Raw genomic sequence first — 21131 nt, 5'->3', positions numbered from 1 at the left:
TACATTAGCATCGCTAACACTCAGAGCTAACCTGTACTGGAGAGCATGTGTGTGAAGAAGCAGGAAATTAAAAAGAACTCACCTTGTGGTATACCAGCAAGAGAGAAAGCCTTTGAGCTCCATACTGTTTCAGACATAATCCTTGATAATCCATGATATGGCGTTTCATCACGGCAGAATTTGCCGGTAGAATCTCCCGCATGAGCAGGCATAAGCTCCGCCCCTCTTTTTTTATCAATTTTTTTTTTTTAAAGCTTTATACCCAAAATCAGCACTTTTGAAACAGGAAGTGAAATAGAGGGATATGAGGCATGGCTAGAATGGGGGATCTGTTTGGTATTTTGAGCAAAACACTTCATAGACATGTTTTTTATATATTTGTATATATCTGAGACCTATGATATTGCCTAAAAATAGCATGATAGGTGACCTTTAATATTCAGTCCATGCAAGGAGATCATTAAGCGTTAGTCCAAGTGGGTAGGACATCAAACATCAATAGAAATAATTTAATATGTGACAAACATGAGGAAGATACTTATAGGACCCTTTATTAGGCTGCTACTGGTTATTCCCTAAGTGAGGCTGATTATCTGCGTTTGGAGCACCCACCTGTTTGCTTTTAACGTCCTCCTTGGGGCGAAAGAAAAACAGAAAATGAAAAGAAAATGTTTGATATAAAGCCAACACCGTCATACTCTCTCTTTGTCAGACACAAACTGTTTGTATAGAACTAGCTTTTAATGGCGTGGTACATTTAGGTGAATATTTGAGTTAATTCAAAATGCTTATTCTGTTACAGGAGAGAATAAGACCAGATTCGAATAGATTCAAGAAAAGGAATGGATATTAGAAAATCTGAAGCCTAACTAGACACCAACCTGTTTCTCTTTGTCTTTCTTTTCAGCCTGCAAGGACACACATTTGTGAGTGAGCGACGATGCCAGTATCTCCAATATAAACATTGCACTCACATTCATTCACACACTTACATTATAGCAGACACAGTCTTTATGGCACTTTGATTAAGTTCACCGTTCCCCTTTGTTCCCTCCAGACATTGACTCAGATATTAATAACGCCTATTGTCGCTTCCCTGTGAGACTCCTTTAGGTCTAGTGTGGCTGATTTTCAGGTTTTATATACAGTTTGATATCACATTCCCCTCTGAGGGGTGATAGCTAAAACAAGCTTTGATACTTGTTTTTCACAGCGTTATGTTTAAACGTCATACAGGATAGAGATAGTGTACTGATAAACCATTAAAATACTAATCATTAGGATTATTAACAACAGGCACGGTGGGAGCCGACACCCTGGGGGTTTCTTCGAGGAATTAGTCGACAGGCGCTCTATAATAGTGCAAAACAGCATCAGGGAGAAACCGGCTGAACCACACACACACACACACACACACACACACACACACACACACACACACACACACACACACACACACACACACACACACACACACACACACACACACACACACACACACACACACACACAACACACACACACACACACACACACACACACACACACACACACACACACACACACACACACACACACACACACACACACACACACACACACACACACATCTCTAAATGCTTAATAAAAACATGACTAATTTGCACGCACACAGCTTAGTAGCAAACAAACCTTTTCCTTCTTGGATTCAGATTAGGAAGATGTGCAAACAAAGAAAACATAACCAAATGTCAATAAAATAAAAAGAAACCGACACAGCTTTCATCAATGATTCAAAAAAAGAGTGTCAATGGCTGATGGCTCACCTTTTCCTTATCAAGCTTTAGGACAACAGAGAGAGGCATAAAAACAAAGACATTAAGAAAGAAACACACAGAAAACAACAAATAGAAGGCGTGGGGAGGACAATAACTTGGTGTATGATGACGGGAACCAAAATGTGAAACAAGAAAACACAAACACACAGTCAGACACACAGAGAACACACTGCAAAGTCAATGAAAGGTCTTGTGAACTACATGTGAGGAATTCAGCCAGCTCTGAGAGGACAGCTGGCCGAAGAGGAACGGTTAGTTATGGATATCTATTTTGAGGGAAGCAAACCTTCTCCTGCTCCTCCTCACTGTCATCATAGCCTGAGGACTCGTCCTACAGGAGGACAGATGGTAGACAACTTACTGTAGATACAAACTATAACATTGAGGTGCAGTAAAAAAGCCCAAATACCATTACAACCTACAGATCAATTTCATTGTGTGATCTCTATATCCAATGGTCGCAACACTACTCATCATGGTAGTCAGAAAGTACAAATATTTCCACTTTCTGGTTTAAACTGCAAGTTTGTATCCTGAACATATCAGAAATGGACTCAGCACCCTCTATAACCCACAAAACCACTCCAAAATTGTATAAATCGACCAAGACATTTTTCAACACAGGCTATAATGCCATCAATGCTAACAAACCCAACTTCTATGAGCTGGGGACCTGTACTATACATTTCTAACATAAAACTATGGGGTACTCAACATTCATGGGTTTACTAAGCTGGCAACTAGACTATAAAGGAAGTGACAAAACAAAGCTGCAAAATGTGACTCATTTTGATGACACAGATCGGATGATTCAATCTGTTTCATCTAATAACCATTTGGGGTCACATCATGTAGCCTTGGGTACATTTGACTATTATTAAACTCAGTAAACATTAGCTTCTCGTCTACTTCATACTGACGCTTGGAGTTTAGTGTTTTATAAATAAAAACAAAACATACACAGCTAAGTCTAGTTCACAAATACAGCACAACACACAAAACACTAAGTCCCAGCTGCACAAAGGCCTGATTTGAAGCGTGTTCATAAATATCACATCGCTACCTATTGGGTCTGAGCAACCAACCTTATTCTCCTTCTCTTTGTTGTCAACCTAAAGGCAGACAAGATAAGTCAGGAGAGAGGACGGGGCAGATAGGACAGGACAAACAGGACAGTATTAGCAGTGCCTTTTTCCACCTTAGCTAAACTCAATTGAACACTTAAACTAAGTAACACACAGAACTGCCCATTGTAAAGACAACATGTTCTTACTTTCTAAAAATGTCTTCACTGTCTAGATTTGGTCTTATCAAAGTCAAAAGACTAAGTGCTAGTAATAGAGCACACGTAGTACTCCATTGTCTTATTAGCACAATAACAACACCCCCCCTTGAAGGGTTTGTCAAGCCATGATATAAAGATTCACCCTTATGACTCATTTGTACTCTAAAAGGAATACAAAACACTACGGAGATGGAATTAAAAAACCTGAATCATGGGGTGCAAGCTTGAGCTTCCCTTTCTATAAACAGCTCCTTTATGAGGGAAATATTACATTAAAAAAGCTCCAAGGTCCAACACATACATTTTTCAACTGTATGAGGACAGAGTCCATCAAGGAGCATGACAGGGTTTAAAATGGTCTCTGGTCCAATGAAGTTTGCCATAAAACATTGATGAAAACGGATATAATTTCACATAATAAATCAAAATAAAAAGGGCAATCAAAGCACTGCATTTAGGCCTTTTTATACACAAATCATATGTATATGTATGTCAGAGAACAAGTATCCTCTCATGCAAAGGAAACCATAACAAAGAAGCAGCACATTTATGCGGCCCATAACACTATGTGTATCTTCACAAACATCCCAATGTTAACGTCTGTTAAGATAAGTAACTTTACACTTTAACACTTTTCACCCTCTGCCCCAAGTCAGACTCCCTCTTATTCTCTGACCCCCCACAGTCAGCTGAACAACCAAGAGGCCATTTAGTGGCTGCTAAATACAACACTTTTATACACTATCAAATGTAATTATCTGCAGGCCACTGTCTGGTCTATTAAGCACTCATTAGAGGAACAGCAGTAAATGTGTTAGGAGCCTGTGCTGCCTGAGGCTTTATTTAGGACATTTGGGCATCAGGGGTGTGGAGGGATGTATCAGCTGTGCACAGAGAGAAGCTGCTGGGTAATAATAGGCTAAACATAATGAAAACATGTATTTAAACGTATTTTTCTCCAGGTTAGGTTGTTATAGTAACTAATCCCTAAGTACAAACCTGCAGTAAGATCCTAACCTAAGCTAACCAAAGCTTGAATCTAAGGTTGAATCAATCATATAATTCAACCACAAATGTCATACAGTTACAAAGGAGTAGATAAGCTGAGTTTTCAATGTTAATCGCTTTTAAACTTTGGTTTTAGACTATTTAGTCATTGATATTTAATGTTATTGAAAAATATATATTTTAGGAGCTTTAAAGCTGTTTCGTTATTGCATATTATTGGTCTAAAAAACGACTGTCAGATATATGGCGGCAACACATCACTAATATGCACACTTGGAAAGTTCATCGAATGAGAAAAGGAGAACAGGTAATGTGTCCGTTAACAAAGGAAATTGTCGGCCTGAATATGATTTTTTTAGTCATGTAAACTAAAAATATTGAATTATGTTGCTAACAACATCAGAGTAGTTATGTCAACAATTTGTATTAAGTTTCTTGTGTAAAGTTAAGTTGGCAAAACATAACTTATAAACAAATTATAGGTTTTGGGTCAACTAAGTTATGTAAGCTTGATTCGCAAAAGAATGGGGTCTCCAACGGAAATCTGCAGGGTTCTTCATCTACACTCCGATTTCCCACATTTGCGGCAATCTCTCCTTCTTTAAACTGGACTTTATCTTCCTGAAGTTAGCACTTTGTTTAAATATTGTCATTTTGATGGACTAGGTTTGTTTTTTGTATGACAATATTATTTGGCACAATTTGTCCCGTTGAATTCTTATTAGGTGGAATTCAAAATTATACGTTTTTAATAAATATGAAAGAAACAATTTCTGAGCAAAAAATAATAATGGAATTCTTAGTATGAAGAACTCAAAACGTGTAGTTGTCTCAACAAAAGATTATTAGTTGTCTACTTTACTCTATATATTAAAAAGCAATGATAACCTTTGTTAATGAACATTTTACGAGATGATTTATATAAACTATGTGGAATCTCCCCATTCTAATTCCTTATATTGAAATTAAGATTTTACTTAATTTTTATATTTGAAGAGCTCAGGACAAGCTACAGAACTGTATTATTTGAGGCTTTAAATATCAGTTTTGCTTCAGATATTCCCTCTTACCTCAGATCCTTCTGAGTCTGAGCAGGCAGACTGAAGATACAAGGGAAACACAATCAGACACAAAGGTGAGTTGAGACAAAAAGAATAAAAGACATTTACGAAATGATATAAAAGGTTTGTTGTTGTTACAGGCAGCTTTTGCTAATGCAGCCCGCCTACCCACCATGTCATCCTCCCCTTCATTGTCAGTGATAGCCTGGTGGAGATGGTATGGAAATAAAAACAAACAAATTATGAAAAAAAAGTATGACGAAGAAAATATGAATACATAAAGATAAAACTAAAACATAAGATACAGTCTGAGGTGCTGTTTCAGGTTGAGCTAGAAGCCATTGAAAGTACATGACACACTCGTAAGGATATTATAACTTCCTAAATTAACCACCAATCAAAGTCATTGTATCATTTGTTACAAACATCCTTATAATGAACAAAGTGATCTACCATATTTCAAAATGTTATATATGAAATTAGCCAGTAAGTTACTCCATTATTTTATGTGTGTGTGTTTGTGGGAGATAACCTCCCTCTGGAGGAGCTTATGGATGCTAGCCTTTGCAGACCATTTACATAAACCACAACCAATATAAAACAATACAAGAAAGGGAAAACCCCTTTTTAATGTGACAGCATACAGATATTTGACGATTCATGTTTGGGTGTCCACATACGTTTAGCTATGTTGTGCATTTGCTATTAAAAAATAATAAGTAAAGAAAAATAAATAAGGATTTTTTTATATTTCTGAGACTCTAACCTAAACTTTTCTAACATAATTAGTTTTGACTTGATGTAGAAAGATGAGCACAGGCGTAGACAATAACATTAACGATGTCAGTGAGCTAGCATGTACAATGATTGATTTATGTTATTGGGTACACCCGTGTGTGAGACAAGTGAAACAGTTTAAGCAATAAAAAGTAATTTTTTCTAAATTGAACGATTAGTTTGAGAGTCGACAGGTTGACCCACCTCCTCATCTAACTCCTCGGGTTCCTCCTCATTCTCAAGCTTTTGGAAAGAAGCAGCGGCGTATTGATTTATTTTGTACATACATCGTATTAGATGGAACATATTATTTGTGGGAGTAAATACCAGGAGTATAGGAAGGAGGAGGAGATATCAGGATTCAACTAAAATAGATACTGTACTGGGTAACAAGGGGTTCAGGGCGGGTATTTGATTCAGGGAGTGTTTGGTTGTTGATGTTTTTGTTCCAGGAACAACAGGAGAGAGGGGAACGAGGGTAAACAAAAAACCTGACATACCCTGTCCTCCTCAGCAGTTAACTGTAGAGAGAAAGACACACGCTCATTCTCACCTTACTTACAAAACACAATCTGAGATGTACCAATTCCAACAGGATTCTTGCTCTTTCATCACCATAGCAAGAAAAGCCTTGTGTGAACTTCTGTAAGCTCAAACTTAAATCAAACATCAGACCAGATATTGAAAAACCAGAAACAGTTATTGAATATGTTGTTGAATATAAGTCTTTTTTCGAGTCCAAAAAGAAACTTGTCGCTGCAACCTTCATGTTTGTGCTAGACTTTGATGATTTAAATATGAATGCATCTTCTAAATGCCTACGCTCTCTGGATACTGTCTAACATTGGGCACTAAGATTTATCAAAACACCTTAGTTTACGCACCATTGCTCCTTGTATGCTCGGGTTGGATGGTCTGCACTGACCACCTGTAGACTAAACCATTAGCATATCCTCACTTATAAGGCTATCATTGGTGTTCTATCATGTAAAATACAGATTTATATACTTAGGAAAAATACAGAAAGTCATTGGCTTGCAATGAGGACTTGTTTTTACTAACTGTCCCAAAAGTCGACACTGAGCTGTTGAAAAGAGCGTTTGGTTAAGCGGCTCCATTTGCAGATTTAAAGTGCTTCTTAATGACCGACAAGCAGGCAGCTCTCTCTCAAGATGCTTTGTTTGATGTGGTTTCTGATGGAGACTATGATATGTTCAGTGTTCTAGTTTTAATTTGTTTCTGTAACTGTGCTGCTATATCTTGGCCATGACTCTCTTGTAAAATGGTTTAATCTCAATGAGACTATACTCCTGGTTGAATACAACTACCACTACCTTAGTGCATTTTGCTTCATTAGACATGTTGCTTTAAGTTCTCTGAGATTTGATGGACGAAGAAATGCATTTCAAAAGTACTGGCTAGTATGACATCATTGTAGCGCATGGTTCAATGCGTGTTTCCCTTTTGAAATATATGTTTTTTTGTTATCAGGTTCAATTTTTGTTATCAGGTTCAATTATGTCTCTATGTTTCCACCATTTTAAGGAAAATGGGGTTCAATCTATGCCACGCGTGACAAGTTTGCCATTTTATGTGTTGCCTTCCATGCTTGAAAAGGAGTTGAAGTTCAAAAGGAACAAGTAAAAAAAAAGTTATATCCTGCTGTGGGCCATATCCGGGGTATGTCGTTAACATCACACCTTTCCCACAAATTGACCAAGAAAGCCTGGTTAGAACCCCTCATTGATAAGTAACACCTGGTGGAAAATGTCCCCCCAACAAGCAGCATCGAGTTTTGACGTTTGACCTCAAATTATACAAACAAACGCTATCCAGTGGCCGCATGTTGACTTGAAAAACTCTCAGGACTCCATGCCAGATAATGAAGAACCACTGATGGAGGACCAGTGTTAGGTGTGTGTGTGTGTGTGTGTGTGTTTATCTGTTATTGCTCACCTGTTTTGCTCCCATCGACTCGAACATCTTCTCCAACAGGACCCTCATCTGCTGGATGTTGTTCATCAGCACACAGGGCTGGAGTAAGATAGATGAGGGAGATAACAGGTGTAACAAAAAGATGGAGACAGAAAGTCAAGTAGTCAAAGAAAGTAAAACAACAAACATGAAAGTCATGAACAGACAGGAAGAAGAAATAAGCCAACAAAGAGGAAACAAAGGCGTTCAAGAGTTACAGAAGTGGGCAGCAGCATATAAAGTATGAATACACTCATAGAGAGTGCATAAGTCTCTCTCTCTATCAAGATGAGCTCTGAATGAGGAGGTTTGGTATCAGACCATGCAGCAGTACTCACTATCTTTTCCTTCTCACAGTAGGAGGGAAAGCTCTTGGCCAGCACGACACAGTACTGCAGCAGCACTTTGGTGATCGTCTGTGGAACAAGATAACACAGGAAGAACATGTTTACTCTGGGAACGTCTGGATTGTTGAATCTGAACACCGGTATTTACGTCTAGTTTCATTTGTTTGGTCAGATACGAAGGAAGGAAGAAGTTGCAGTCTTCATTATGCGTGGTGATTTGGTTGGTAAAATAAAACTGTTCCTACATGAAAATGCTTATAACAACGTCTGTAGATCAGGTTCAGTAAGAGAGTCATGATATAAGTAAAGAGACATTAATCTATTTATTTAAACTTAGTTCTTGGGTCAATTTGAGGCCCAACAAGTGGCATCAAGTTCCGTTATATTTCAAGGAAAGGCTTCTCTACAGCTGATACCTCCAACACTCAGCAACTCACATTAAAGCAATGTAGATGAAAAGCAACACAGGTAAGAAGGAAAGATATGTTTTTTTCTCTTTGGGATGAACAGTCTAACCCTAACCCTAAGTTCTGAGTATTTTCATATAATGCTACTTTGTACTTCAACTTCACTTCATTTTACACAATTCAAATATTGTACATTTTCACTTTTCTTGTTGGTTGACTTACTTTGCAGATGTATTTTATAAATCAATGACAATTCCACCGAACAAATCAAACAAATGAGTCAAAGTAAGTCCAGTATGTCTAGCCAAATTACGAGTAAAGAAACTGGAGTTGTTTTGAGTGACAGTGTGAGTCCCACTGTCATCCTGCCTGATGACAGACAGCTTTCCCTGTTTATTTGGCAACATATCCTCAGTTTTATGTGAACGTTTTTGTTTTTACAAAGACCTTCCTGCCAATCAGAGTCTGTAGGCGGCACTCAAGGGAGATTTGTCTCTATCATGGATCTCTCCTGATGAGCAGTTTCTCCGGACAGTGGCTGCATCTCACTTCGGTTAAATGGATTCCTTTGCGTCCCTCACGTCGTTTCCCTGTGACTAGTCCCTCCCACCAGGGAAGCATGGAGAGACGCAAGGAAACCACGAGAAGCAGGGAAATGAGTTTTAAGAGCAATGGGACGTCGTTTCCTCCGGAGCGTCACGTGAAGCGACGTCCGTTTGTGATGACGCTGCACAGCTGATCGTCTGACAGCAGCCAGATCAGTGCATGCGCTGCATCGTCCAATCAGTGAGCGATACACAGTAAGGGGGCGGGGCGAGTGTCTGAGGATTTCACCTGAGGATGGTTTGGTAGTTCCTCGGTTATAGCTCCTCCATTATCACTCCTCCGGCAAAAATAAGGACTGGGACGCTACTCAAGATGGCGCAGACAAATCAACTTCCGGTGATACCGAGCCCGAGGAGCGAGGAAATGAAAAATAACCGAAGTGAGACGCACCCATTGTCTTCTCATTTTGTTCAGCCATGTTGGCTCTCACAAGCATCAAGAAAATTCTGTTCAACAAAGCATTTATGGTGTTGCCAAAAGAAGAAAAAACGACTTTTCCATTTCCCTAAACACATTCATTTTTAATTAACTCTTCAATGTGAGGTATGGGAAAAATCCGACAGAACAGCATTTCTAGCACAATAGTTTAACTGTGAAAAATGTTTGGCAAATTATAGAGGTATCACACACTTGGGTGCTATAGTCTATCCTAAACAGTTATTAACTTTGTCTTTTCACACATAACATTGACATTGCTTTCCCACAAGGGTGGACAAGCTTATCAATCAGAGGGGTAAGACACCACAAAGCTGTTTCTCTTGCAGAAAACCCTGAAGAAGTATCACTGCACCCGCCTGAGGAATGTTCTGATTATGGGAGACCTATGAGACAAATGGAGGAGACTCCACTGCCCGTCACCCTCCCTGTCAACGCCTTTGAGGATACTCTTCGTTCATCCCCCAGCTCTCTCTACTCTCCGCTCACCCTTTCACCCTCGCCCACCCCCCTGGAGTTCGATGACCGCATGAAGGCGACACGCAGGGTTGGCAGCTTGTCCTTTACCCCCGCCCCTCAACGACGCCCACCAAAAAAAACGAAGCAGAGATGCGTACCATCTCCCCCGGCTTCATCACCATGCCTACCACAATCATCCAAACCAAAACAATACAATGAAGATGGAAGCAGATTTCCAAACCCCCCTTTCTACAAAAAGAGTGTAGCCCTCACCCTGCCCTCCTATGATGAGAGGAGCAGGGTGGTGGGTCCTCCCTCCCCTTCAAAGACTGATAGGGATGTGTGTGTACAAAACGCTGCAAACTGATATCTGCTGGGTCCAGGCTCAAGGGCGTATGGCACTCTCAACTCTTTCCAGGACATGCCGGGGCCCTGCCTGCCTGTAGCTTTGCCGATATCTGTGTTGATAGGTAATAGATTAAGAGCAGTGAATCATCTTAGATACAGGAAGCGCTCAAACGTTTGTGTGAGTTTATCTACAGTAATTTAGCAGTGATTCCATGTCAGCCACAGCTTGTTACAAAAAACCTGACTGATAGTGTGTTTAACAAACATAAACTAGCTTTATTAAATGTCAGGTCTTTGGCAGGAAAAACATTTTTAATCAATGATTTTATCACTGAGCACAATCTCGATTTTATGTTTTTAACAGAAACTTGGATTGAACAAAATAACAGTGCAGCTGTTCTTATCGAATCAACACCTCCCAACATTAGTTTTATGAGTCAGGAAAGAATGCATAAGAAAGGAGGTGGAGTTGCGATTCTGTTCAATGATTCCCTTCAATGCAGGAAGACATCTTATGGGAACTTTGCTTCTTTTGAATATGTGGCCCTTCAGCTGAAATGCTCCTCTCGAGCTCTGTTCCTAAATATCTATAGACCACCCAAATACTGTGCAAGCTTTTTTGATGATTTTACCGAACTGCTGTCTATTAGGGCTGCACGAAAAAATGGGAAAAAATCTAATTGCGATTTTTCTGACAAATATTGCGATTGCGATTCGAATTGCGATATTTGTTTTTAAGCGACCCAACGGAAGTTTATTGTAAAATGCAGCCATAACTCCGGCTAGGAAGGTCGTATCAACGTGCTCCCGTCTCTAGCACCCTCGCAGCCCGAGCTACGAGTGAAAGAACTAAACATACATGAAACTTCCGTTGGGTTGCTTTAAAGTCAAGCTTCAGTTTAAGATTCACCCTGTAATAGAAACGTGTAATGGAGCATTACTAACCTGACTCAGATGGTTGGTTTCACCAAAGCATCTAAAGCTCCATTGGAAGCCATTTGGAAAGGGCAGGCACTTTCAAAAGCACTTGGCAGGTGATTGGATCAATCTGTCTATCACCTTCTATCATGGGCTACTTCTGATTGATTAACAATGGCTGGTACATGTGGAGCACAGCACTTCTGATTGGTGTGGATGACTGACACACAATACATTTTTTTTTAAAAATAGTTAAAAAAATAAATAAAAAATTGTAAGAAAAAAAAAATAAAGTAAAAAAAAATCGCAGGCTTTGCGATTTGATAATCGCATCATTTCAAATCGCGATTTCGATTTAAAATCGATTAATCGTTCAGCCCTACTGTCTATAGTGTGTATTGACTTTGACCGTCTAGTCATTGTTGGTGATTTTAACATCCATGTTGACAACCCCAGGACAGAGGGGCAAAATAACTGTTTTGTGTTCTTGATAGCTATGACTCAGCATGTGACGGAGCCCACGCACAATAAGGGGCACACTCTGGACTTAATTATCTCAAAGGGTCTGAATATCTCTAAGGTTGTGGTGACTGATGTTGCACTCTCCGACCATTCCTGTGTTTTCTTTGAGAGCTCTATTTCTGTTCACAATTTTTTTCAAAAAGAGGTAACCACAAAGCGATATTTAACTGAAAATACTAGGGAAATGTTTACTCAGAATTTTTCTTCCACACTTGCCCCTGCTAACATCTCAGTAAATGAGCTAGTAGATCATTTTAATTAAAAAATTAAAAATGTTATAGATGCCATTGCTCCAACTAAGGTAAAGGAAGTGTCTGGCAAGAAAATATCTCCATAGAGAAAGGCCATGAGCGTGAAAACAGAAAAAAGAGAATGTCGAAAAGCTGAACGCAGGTGGCGAAAAACAAATCTCCAGGTTCACTTTGAAATCTATAAAGAGAGACTTGGCCTTTATAATTTGGAATTGAAAAACGCACGACAATCGTTCTTCTCTGACATCATTACCAAAAACAAAAACAACGCACGTGCCTTGTTTACTACCGTCGACAGACTAACTAACCCCCCAGTGTCAGTAGCCTCTGAATTTCTATCCACCAGGGCGTGCAATGACTTTTCCTCCTTCTTCACTGACAAAATTCAGAAAATCAGACAAGCAGTCAGTGCCTCTGCATCAGGAACAGCAAATGTGTTGTCTCTGTGTCCACTTAACATCAATTCAAACACCATGACACAATTCCATCAGATTAATGATAAAAACCTAGAGGACATTATACAACTTCTGAAGTCCTCCTCCTGCTGCCTTGATATTATTCCAACAGGATTTTTCAAAGATGTTTTGCCTTGCATGGCCTCAGATCTACTTCATATAGTAAACAAATCTCTTCACTCAGGTATTTTTCCACAGGCCCTGAAAACTGCAGTCATTAAACCGCTCTTAAAAAAGAATAATCTAGATGCTTCAGTAATGAACAATTACAGGCCCATATCAAACCTCCCATTTCTAGGTAAAATCATTGAAAAAGTTGTTTTTCAACAGTTGAGTAATTTCTTGCATTTAAATAACTGTTTGGATGTGTTCCAGTCAGGATTTCGTCCAAACCACAGCACTGAGACTGCTCTTGTAAAGGTCTTCAATGACATCCACTTAAACACAGACAGTGGCAGAACTTCAGTGTTAGTATTATTAGATCTCAGTGCTGCGTTTGACACTGTTGACCACAGCATATTACTAGACCGACTGGAAAACTGGGTGGGACTTTCGGAAACAATTCTAAATTGGTTTGAATCCTACTTAAAGGACAGAAACAACTTTGTTTCTATAGGTAAATACACATCTGAGTTGACAAATATGACATGTGGGGTACCTCAAGGCTCCATCTTGGGGCCTCTTCTCTTTAACGTCTACATGCTACCACTGGCTCAGATAATGAAGAACAACAAAATAAGTTACCATACTGTAAATGCAGATGACACACACATTTACGTAACAATTTCACCAGGAGACTATGCTCCAATTCAAACACTGAGTAAGTGCATTGAACAAATCAATGACTGGATGTGTCAGAACTTTCTCCAATTAAACAAAGATAAAACTGAGGTAATGGTTTTTGGAGCCAAGGCAGAACGTATAAAAGTTAGCGCTGAGCTTCAGTCTGCAATGTTCAAAACAACAGATAGAGCCAGAAATCTAGGTGTAGTCATGGACTCTGACCTGAGTTTCAACAGTCACATTAAAACAGTTACTAAATCAGCCTACTATCACCTAAAGAATATATCTAGGATTAAAAGACTAATGTCACAGCAGGATTTGGAAAAACTTGTCCATGCTTTTATCTTCAGTAGACTCGACTACTGCAATGGTGTCTTCACAGGTCTCCCTAAGAAATCTATTAGGAAGCTGCAGCTGATTCAGAACGCCGCTGCTCGAGTCCTCACTACACTAAGAAAGTGGATCACATCACTCCTGTTCTGAAGTCTTTACACTGGCTTCCTGTGTGTCAAAGAATAGATTTCAAAATACTGCTGCTGGTTTATAAAGCACTGAATGGTTTAGGCCCAAAATACATTACTGACCTCCTGCTAAATTATGAACCATCCAGATCTCGCAGGTCTTCTGGGACTGGTCAGCTTTCTGTCCCCAGAGTCAGAACTAAACATGGTAAAGCAGCATTCAGTTATTATGCTCCAAATATCTGTAACAAACTCCCAGAAACCTGCAGGTCCGCTGCAACTCTGACTACTTTTAAATCCAGGCTGAAGACTTTTCTTTTTGTCGCTGCTTTTAATTGAACTATTCATATCTTAGACTGCACTGTAACTTTTATCCATGTACTTTTTTCTTTTAATGTTTATTTTATTAGCTTTTCTTTTTAATGTCTGATTTTAAATGCCTTTTTCTTAATGTCTTTCATTTTTTGTAAAGCACTTTGAATTGCCTTGTGTTGAAAGGTGCTATATAAATAAACTTGCCTTGCCTCGCCTTGATTTGGAAGGAACCCTGTGGAAGTCGTTCTAAGGATTTTGGTGTATTCATGAGCTTTAATTCCTTTTTTGGAAACAACGATGATGCTTCAAAGAGTATGTTTTGTATTGAATTTCTCAGAGCGTTCCAACACCCATACTTAACCTTTTCACAAAGTTCCATTAAAATTGGACCGGTAGTTTTTACTAAATCCCGACAGACAAAAAGTCAAACCAAGCCGAAGACACATCATGAAAAAGTGTATGCAAAAGTTCAATGTGGTTATGAAATCCATTATTTAGTTCTTCAGGATACACACAAAGTATTTTGGTGAGAAACAATTAATTTCGTGATTGTTTACAAACCACAGGGTACTAAATAAACCAGCGGGGTTATTTATTGGTTGTGATGGTTACTTGGGGACAGGAAATTACAAAAAAGTGTTCTCCAGATCGCTGTGAGAGATTTCCCTACTTTCCGCTGAGTCAGCCAGTTGGCGCACATACATTCATGCATTAAACATGTGGCCTGATGGCTGTCTGCTTTATTTCCTCTCGTTGTACAGCTTGTCCCCCCCTTTATTTATTAACTGCCACTGTCTGTCTTTGAGTGTCATCTCATACTTTTCTAAAATGAACTATGCTGGCAGGGGGATTTATTTTTATTTTAAGGTGGCCTACAGGTCCAAAGGTGTTACAAAGGCCCAACACATTTACATTAGGAGAAACGCGCTGCAGTTTCGAAAATGATGCAAATGACAAACTAAAGACTGAGACATGGAGGAGATGAAAAGGTACGGAGACATTAACAGGAGTGGAATCGAAAAAGCAGTCAAACGTTGGGGACAGAGAGATGGACAGCTCAGAGTGATGGCTTACATTAGCCATTCTTTATTTAATGAGTCCTATATTGATCGAGCCATCACACACACACACACACACACACACACACACACACACACACACACACACACACACACACACACACACACACACACACACACACACACACACACCACACACACACACACACACACACACACACACACACACACACACACACACACACACACACACACACACACACACACACACACACACACACACACACACACACACACACACACACACACACACACATATACATGCACACAACTCTTCTGCAGGGAAAGGTTTGTTAGATGTAATGGCTGTGCCTAAAAGCAGCTGCCTTCAATTAAATAAGAAGAAAGAAATATGACATCAAAGGTTCAACTACAAACACACTGCACTGTATACATTTGCAAAAACAGAAAAACATAAACCTGAAATCAGCCAATATCTCAAAGGCACATAATATTCAATAAGTCCAATAAAGAAGAGTTGTGTCGGGAAAGCTCTTAAGATTACTAAAAGCTGCACCAGTGAGGAATTTTGATTCAGCAATGCCTCAGTGATGGAAAACACTTTATAAATCCTATTAAAAAAATAATATTTGTACTTTAGTTTCCCCACATCCATACATTAGAAAAGAAAGTGTTCAAACGTACTTATTGAAAACTAATCATCTTAGTAGAGAGAAGCTCAAAGTTTACTACATTTCATTTACATGATATTTATGTACTCTAAGATATCCGTTGTTAAACTACCTAACTGGTTTATATTTGTCCCTTTTTCACCAAAGGAAGTCCTGTCGCCTGCAGAGCATGTGAGCGGAACACCAGCATAGGCAAGAGCATAAGGAACCTTTTCAATGGAATGGAGAGCAGATTTTTCAAGAAGTTGATTTCATAAAAAAGTTGATTTCATAAAAAAAGGCCAAACTTATGAACTTATTCTGCAGTTTGTTCGAGAATTATATTATGTTTGGGGGCGACGTCAAAATACAATTGGACCACAGACATTGCAAGTTTCTTTGAAAACGGCCTATATATGTAAAGAATGAGTATTCTTTAATATAATATCATGTAAAGGAAAATCAGCAAATTTAAGAATTTAAGAAAATATTTGGCATTTCAGCTGCGATATCTCCCTATCTATACGTTACATATGTGCGTCAACATTTCGCAGACATATTTTCACATTTAATATATGAAGATGTGATTACCTGATTCTGTTCACCTGTGTCTTTGTGTTTTCCCTCCCCTCCCCAGCTGTGTCTTGATTGGCTATGTGTGTATTTAAGTTCTAAGTTCTGTTGGGGTTTTGTGGGTTCCTTTTTGTGCTTAGAGGGAGATAGAGTTCCTTTTGTTGATCCTGTTGCCTTGAATAAAGGTTTGTGGCTGTTAAACAATCGTCTGTCTGCACTTGGGTCCTCCCTGCGCTGCTCAACCCTAACAAGGCCGCTACACACCAACCTGAGACCAAAGAACGCGTACCGAAGGCATCCCGACTTTTACGTCCGCTACGTGGCCTGCGTCGGCTACGCCGCCCGCCTACGAACACACCGCAAAGACTTCAGTCGACGAGTGGCAATAACTGTCCTTACCAGCAGGCAGCGGTAGTGTGTATTCGTCATTCAAAAGAGGCAACAGCCAATCAGAGTGATTTATTTGGCTGATTCAACATGTTGAATTCAACATGTTGAATCGGCCGCGGGAGGTGTGAAAATGTGCCGTAAAGCAACGACGGTGCGGGACACAATAACCTGAGTAGGGCGCCGCGAATGCCCGACTACCTCTGACAGCCTCTGACTCCCAAAATCGGGTAGGTGTGTCAGGGCCTTAACATGTCAGAGCTTAACCCATCTAGCCACCGATCTTCAATACTCTGTAATGTAATCACTATGTAAGATGACTGGCTGAGACCTTCCCCTTCCTGTGTCTCTTCCCTGTATAAAGTCATTGCTTTTCTGTGTAACTTGGTTCAGATTTCTTTGGCACACATTGGTGCAGGGTTACCTGCCCTTCCAGCTGGAAATATATAGATTCTGTTAAATGCTATAACTCTTTATTAAGTAACACAACTTTGGTTTAAGCTTGTATTTGTTATTTTCTTACCAGAAGCTGATTAAGTGTGGAATTTCCATCACAACTACAAGATGAAATATGAATAGTTATGTAAGAATATTTACTCTCTCGTCTATATATATCTATATATAGATCTCACCTTGGCGAAGCGCCGGTTGTAATGAGCCACCACAGCGGGGTCAGGGCAGTCCAGCTTCTTGATGATCTCAAAGCTCTGGTTGAGCTGAGTGAAGATGTCCACCACGGAGCAGGAGAACAGAGCATGCTCGGACGTCTGCTGGAACTGCAGGTTGAGGGAGAAGGACACAAAATGCAGAATTTTAGCCCATTACCACGGTTTCATGAAATCAAGACAGCAACTCTTCACATCCGCTCTGCTTTCTTCAAGATTCCTTACAACAATTTCCTCCCTGACTCATGCGTCCACTTAGTCTCCTAATAACTCAAGCCATTCCTATTTCTATTCCTAGCTACCATTAATGTGAATGTGTGTCATTATTATCATTTCAGGGCACTCTGACCATTGCAGTTATTATCTTAGTTTCATGTATTATGCATTTACGTATATTTATTTATGATTTACGTAAGTCCCTTTAATGTAACTTCAATAAGCCTTGGTGGGAAGAAGATTCTGTTTTGTACTTAACAAAAGCTGTACTTTAATTAATTTGAGGGCCGATAAAAAAGGGTTCCGGTAAATAACGTGCCCTCTGCGTTGACAATGCCATCTCATTATGCAAGCACACAGCACTGGCAGGTAACTTTTAGACAGATCTGAACTGTCTAAAAAAACAAGCTTCAATCCTCCACTAGAAGACACATATGCTTTCAATTAAGTTTACACATAACTAAACTGCTTATGTGAAAGCTTGTGTGATCATTGTTCTCTAATGACCAATAACAATTTTTGGAAATCATACTATTAATTGAACTCCCCCCAGAGCCACAACAGACAGATACAGTGCCTCTATAGGGACTAACAGGAGGATCGAGAAAACACTCGTCCATCATTCTGATAATGTAGGACTGGCCAAAAGCTGAACTCGAATATATATCAAAGCATCCTTGAACAAAAGGTCTGTTTTTCATTCTGTTTTGAATATCAGTGTTGTACAAAGCTGCGCTTTCTCTACTTATTCCATACAATACGATCAGCCACAACAATGTGTTTTCAATGTGCTGCTGGAAGCTACAAATGTTCTAGAAGAAGCTCTTACATAATGCTAGGTTTGGTTAGGCTGTACAATTACTGTAAGTAGGTTTTATTTAAAAAATAAACCAGTTGCCAGTTTTTCAATTACACGCAGGAATCGTGAGCGACATTTCAGTGTTAATTAGTAGCAAAAGCAGCCTTATGGTGATTGTTTCTAAAAATCATTTTACCATTGTTTCTCAAAATGTTAATAATCTGTTACTTCTCATTCCCCTCTTACATCTTCTCCTGGTTGTAAACTATCTCACAGTTCATGGATGCTGTGCACATCACAGAATATGAATTCTTACATTTATGCAATCTTGTAAAAAAAAAAGTCATAACTGTTTGGATCAAATGTATTATCTCAACCAATTGAAATTAAAAAATGAGATTCACAATATCGCCTTCTATCCGAAAAAGAGGTTCTGCAGCACTGGCAGGATGAGAAAGATAAAGACCTTTTTGATCACTAAAGCATGGAAACATGTCACAGTAGAGGAACAAAATATAAAATATGTCCTCATAAAAGAAAGGATACTGTGCAAGGTCGAAGGAACAGTCACATGCTGGATTTTAAAAAGCTTGAGGACAGTTTTTGAAATATTTTGGTGAAATCTGACTATAAAGACACACATATTCTTTATTCAACATCTTTTTTGTAATCCTAGTTTAGTAGATTACTGATTATGGTGTTTAGTCTGTAAGAAAACACAAGTTGCTGAAAGATGTAATGTGTTTAGGATCACAGCTGCAGGACAACAACAGTTCATTTCACTGTTACCCCTAAAGATCTCTCAAAGTCCTCTATATTTGAACATAGTTTACATTTTGCTCACATATAGTTGTTCTACCTACAAGGCCATGTACTGCATATTCTTGTCTGTGACTCACCCCTTCTCTCTTGTCTCTCTCCAGCGCCCCGTGCATGAACTCCATCGACACCTCCTCGTTCTCAGCCAGCCAGGCCAGGACAAACTGGAGGAACCACCTGGAATGAGATGTTATTTTTAACCTGCTCTGAGTAGGACCATACAGTTATACACAAAAAACCAACAGGTCGCAACTCTGTTCAGTCTACTGAAATATTGTTGCTTTGACAAACATAAACACTATATTTAGGTCTGAAGCTTGCAGATTAAAAAAATGCCTTTTTCAAAACATATGTTTAAGAAGGTCTATCAAATTTGTGTAATTTCTTAGTTTGTTCCGTTTTCATAAGAATAAATACAAGAGATGCCTTATTAGGAATGATTTTACTCTCTCACGGTTACCATTCTTTGCATGTCTCACTCATTTAGAGCATCTTGCATCTGTTTCAACAATGATTCATCAATTAGTTTTGTTATCATTATTAATATTTGACTATCAGCGCTATTTCTCAGTGAGGATTGCTTTGAGTTAAGACATACAGTTCTCAAAGGTCTTTTATAATGCACTAACTGAGTAGATGTCAATAGAAAGGCAGAAATGATGAATTGAGATGAGCAGTCTTTTGTCCGGAGGACACAGGAAAAGACAAATATAATGAGAGAGAAAGTGTGTGTGTGTGTCTTACGCAGGGTACTCAGGCACAGTGTCTGTGAAGGCGGGCAGGTCCTTAACATACTCGTTGTAAAGCCACTTGACCTTGAAGTGTAGGTTCATGTAGTCAGCAGTCTTACATAGTCTATGCTTCTCGTGTTCTGTAAAATAACACACACACACACACACACACACACACACACACACACACACACACACACACACACACACACACACACACACGTTCAGAACCCCTATAAAGCCAGAATGAAATGACCCGTTGTTTCATAACCATATTTTACACTGTGACAATTATAGTTCCCCCCCTAGAATTTGTCACAGAGTTAGACAAATTGATTGGACCGGTTGCAATTTGAAAAATGCTTCCACAAAGCGGTGAAATTCTGTACCGTTTGTATTTCACTGATTGGATTTTGATTGGATCAAATTCCAATCAGTATTGTTTGCGTCACAAACAGAACAACAAATATGAAGGAAGGAGAGCGAGGTGTCCAGTCTCCATGGTGATGTTACTTTGGGTTCCAATTATGGTACAACTCCTGCATTACAGACTAACAACACATGAGAAGTGTTAGAGTCAGTGCCACAGTGCACTAATGTAGTTATGTTAAAGGTCCCATGTCATGCTTTTCCGGTTATTACCCGTCCCCTTGTGTTATGAAGGTTTTTCTGCATGTAAACGGTCTGCAGAGTCACAAACCCTCAAAGTACACCCTGTAGCGAGTAAAACTCTAACACAGAAAAGACCTGTCTATGCTGCCCCAGAACGCCTCGTTGGACATTTCTCTTTTTCATTTTTTTTCTTTCGGGAACCAAGTGACGTAACGACGACCCCATGGACCAATCCGCGGAGCCGTTACGTTACGTCCGCAGAGCCGTTAACAGAGCCGTTCACACAACTACACACACCACACAAACTCCCAGCCAGGCTGCAGGTGTGTGTTCGGGCTGGTTTCGGGCTCATAGGGAGGGGGGGGGGGGGCAGGAGCTCCAACAAGCCGTGTAGGACAGAGAGTGAATAC

General features: G+C 39.5%; 1 protein-coding gene across 6 annotated transcripts in view; it reads right to left on the bottom strand.

The window, feature by feature from the left end:
- LOC117546426 (protein unc-13 homolog B-like) overlaps positions 1–21131 on the bottom strand; it is a 102368-nt gene that overhangs the window by 22933 nt on the left and 58304 nt on the right. For 3 of the 6 annotated variants that reach the window (XM_034216654.1, XM_034216655.1, XM_034216656.1), the window contains exons 20-24: positions 20123–20249; positions 19459–19555; positions 17512–17655; positions 8261–8338; positions 7905–7982 (exon numbers count right to left, since the gene is read on the bottom strand). In XM_034216654.1, the coding sequence (XP_034072545.1) occupies positions 7905–7982; positions 8261–8338; positions 17512–17655; positions 19459–19555; positions 20123–20249 (524 nt within the window). Of the gene's footprint in view, positions 1–1688; positions 6470–7904; positions 7983–8260; positions 8339–17511; positions 17656–19458; positions 19556–20122; positions 20250–21131 lie in introns of those variants that run through there. The other 3 variants (XM_034216658.1, XR_004569007.1, XM_034216657.1) reach the window with 3 other exon arrangements.

Source organism: Gymnodraco acuticeps, unplaced genomic scaffold, assembly GCF_902827175.1.
Source record: "Gymnodraco acuticeps unplaced genomic scaffold, fGymAcu1.1, whole genome shotgun sequence".
Taxonomy (NCBI): Eukaryota; Metazoa; Chordata; class Actinopteri; order Perciformes; family Bathydraconidae; genus Gymnodraco; species Gymnodraco acuticeps.
Note: the sequence above shows the minus strand (reverse complement) of the source record. Positions and strands in the feature narration are given on the sequence as shown.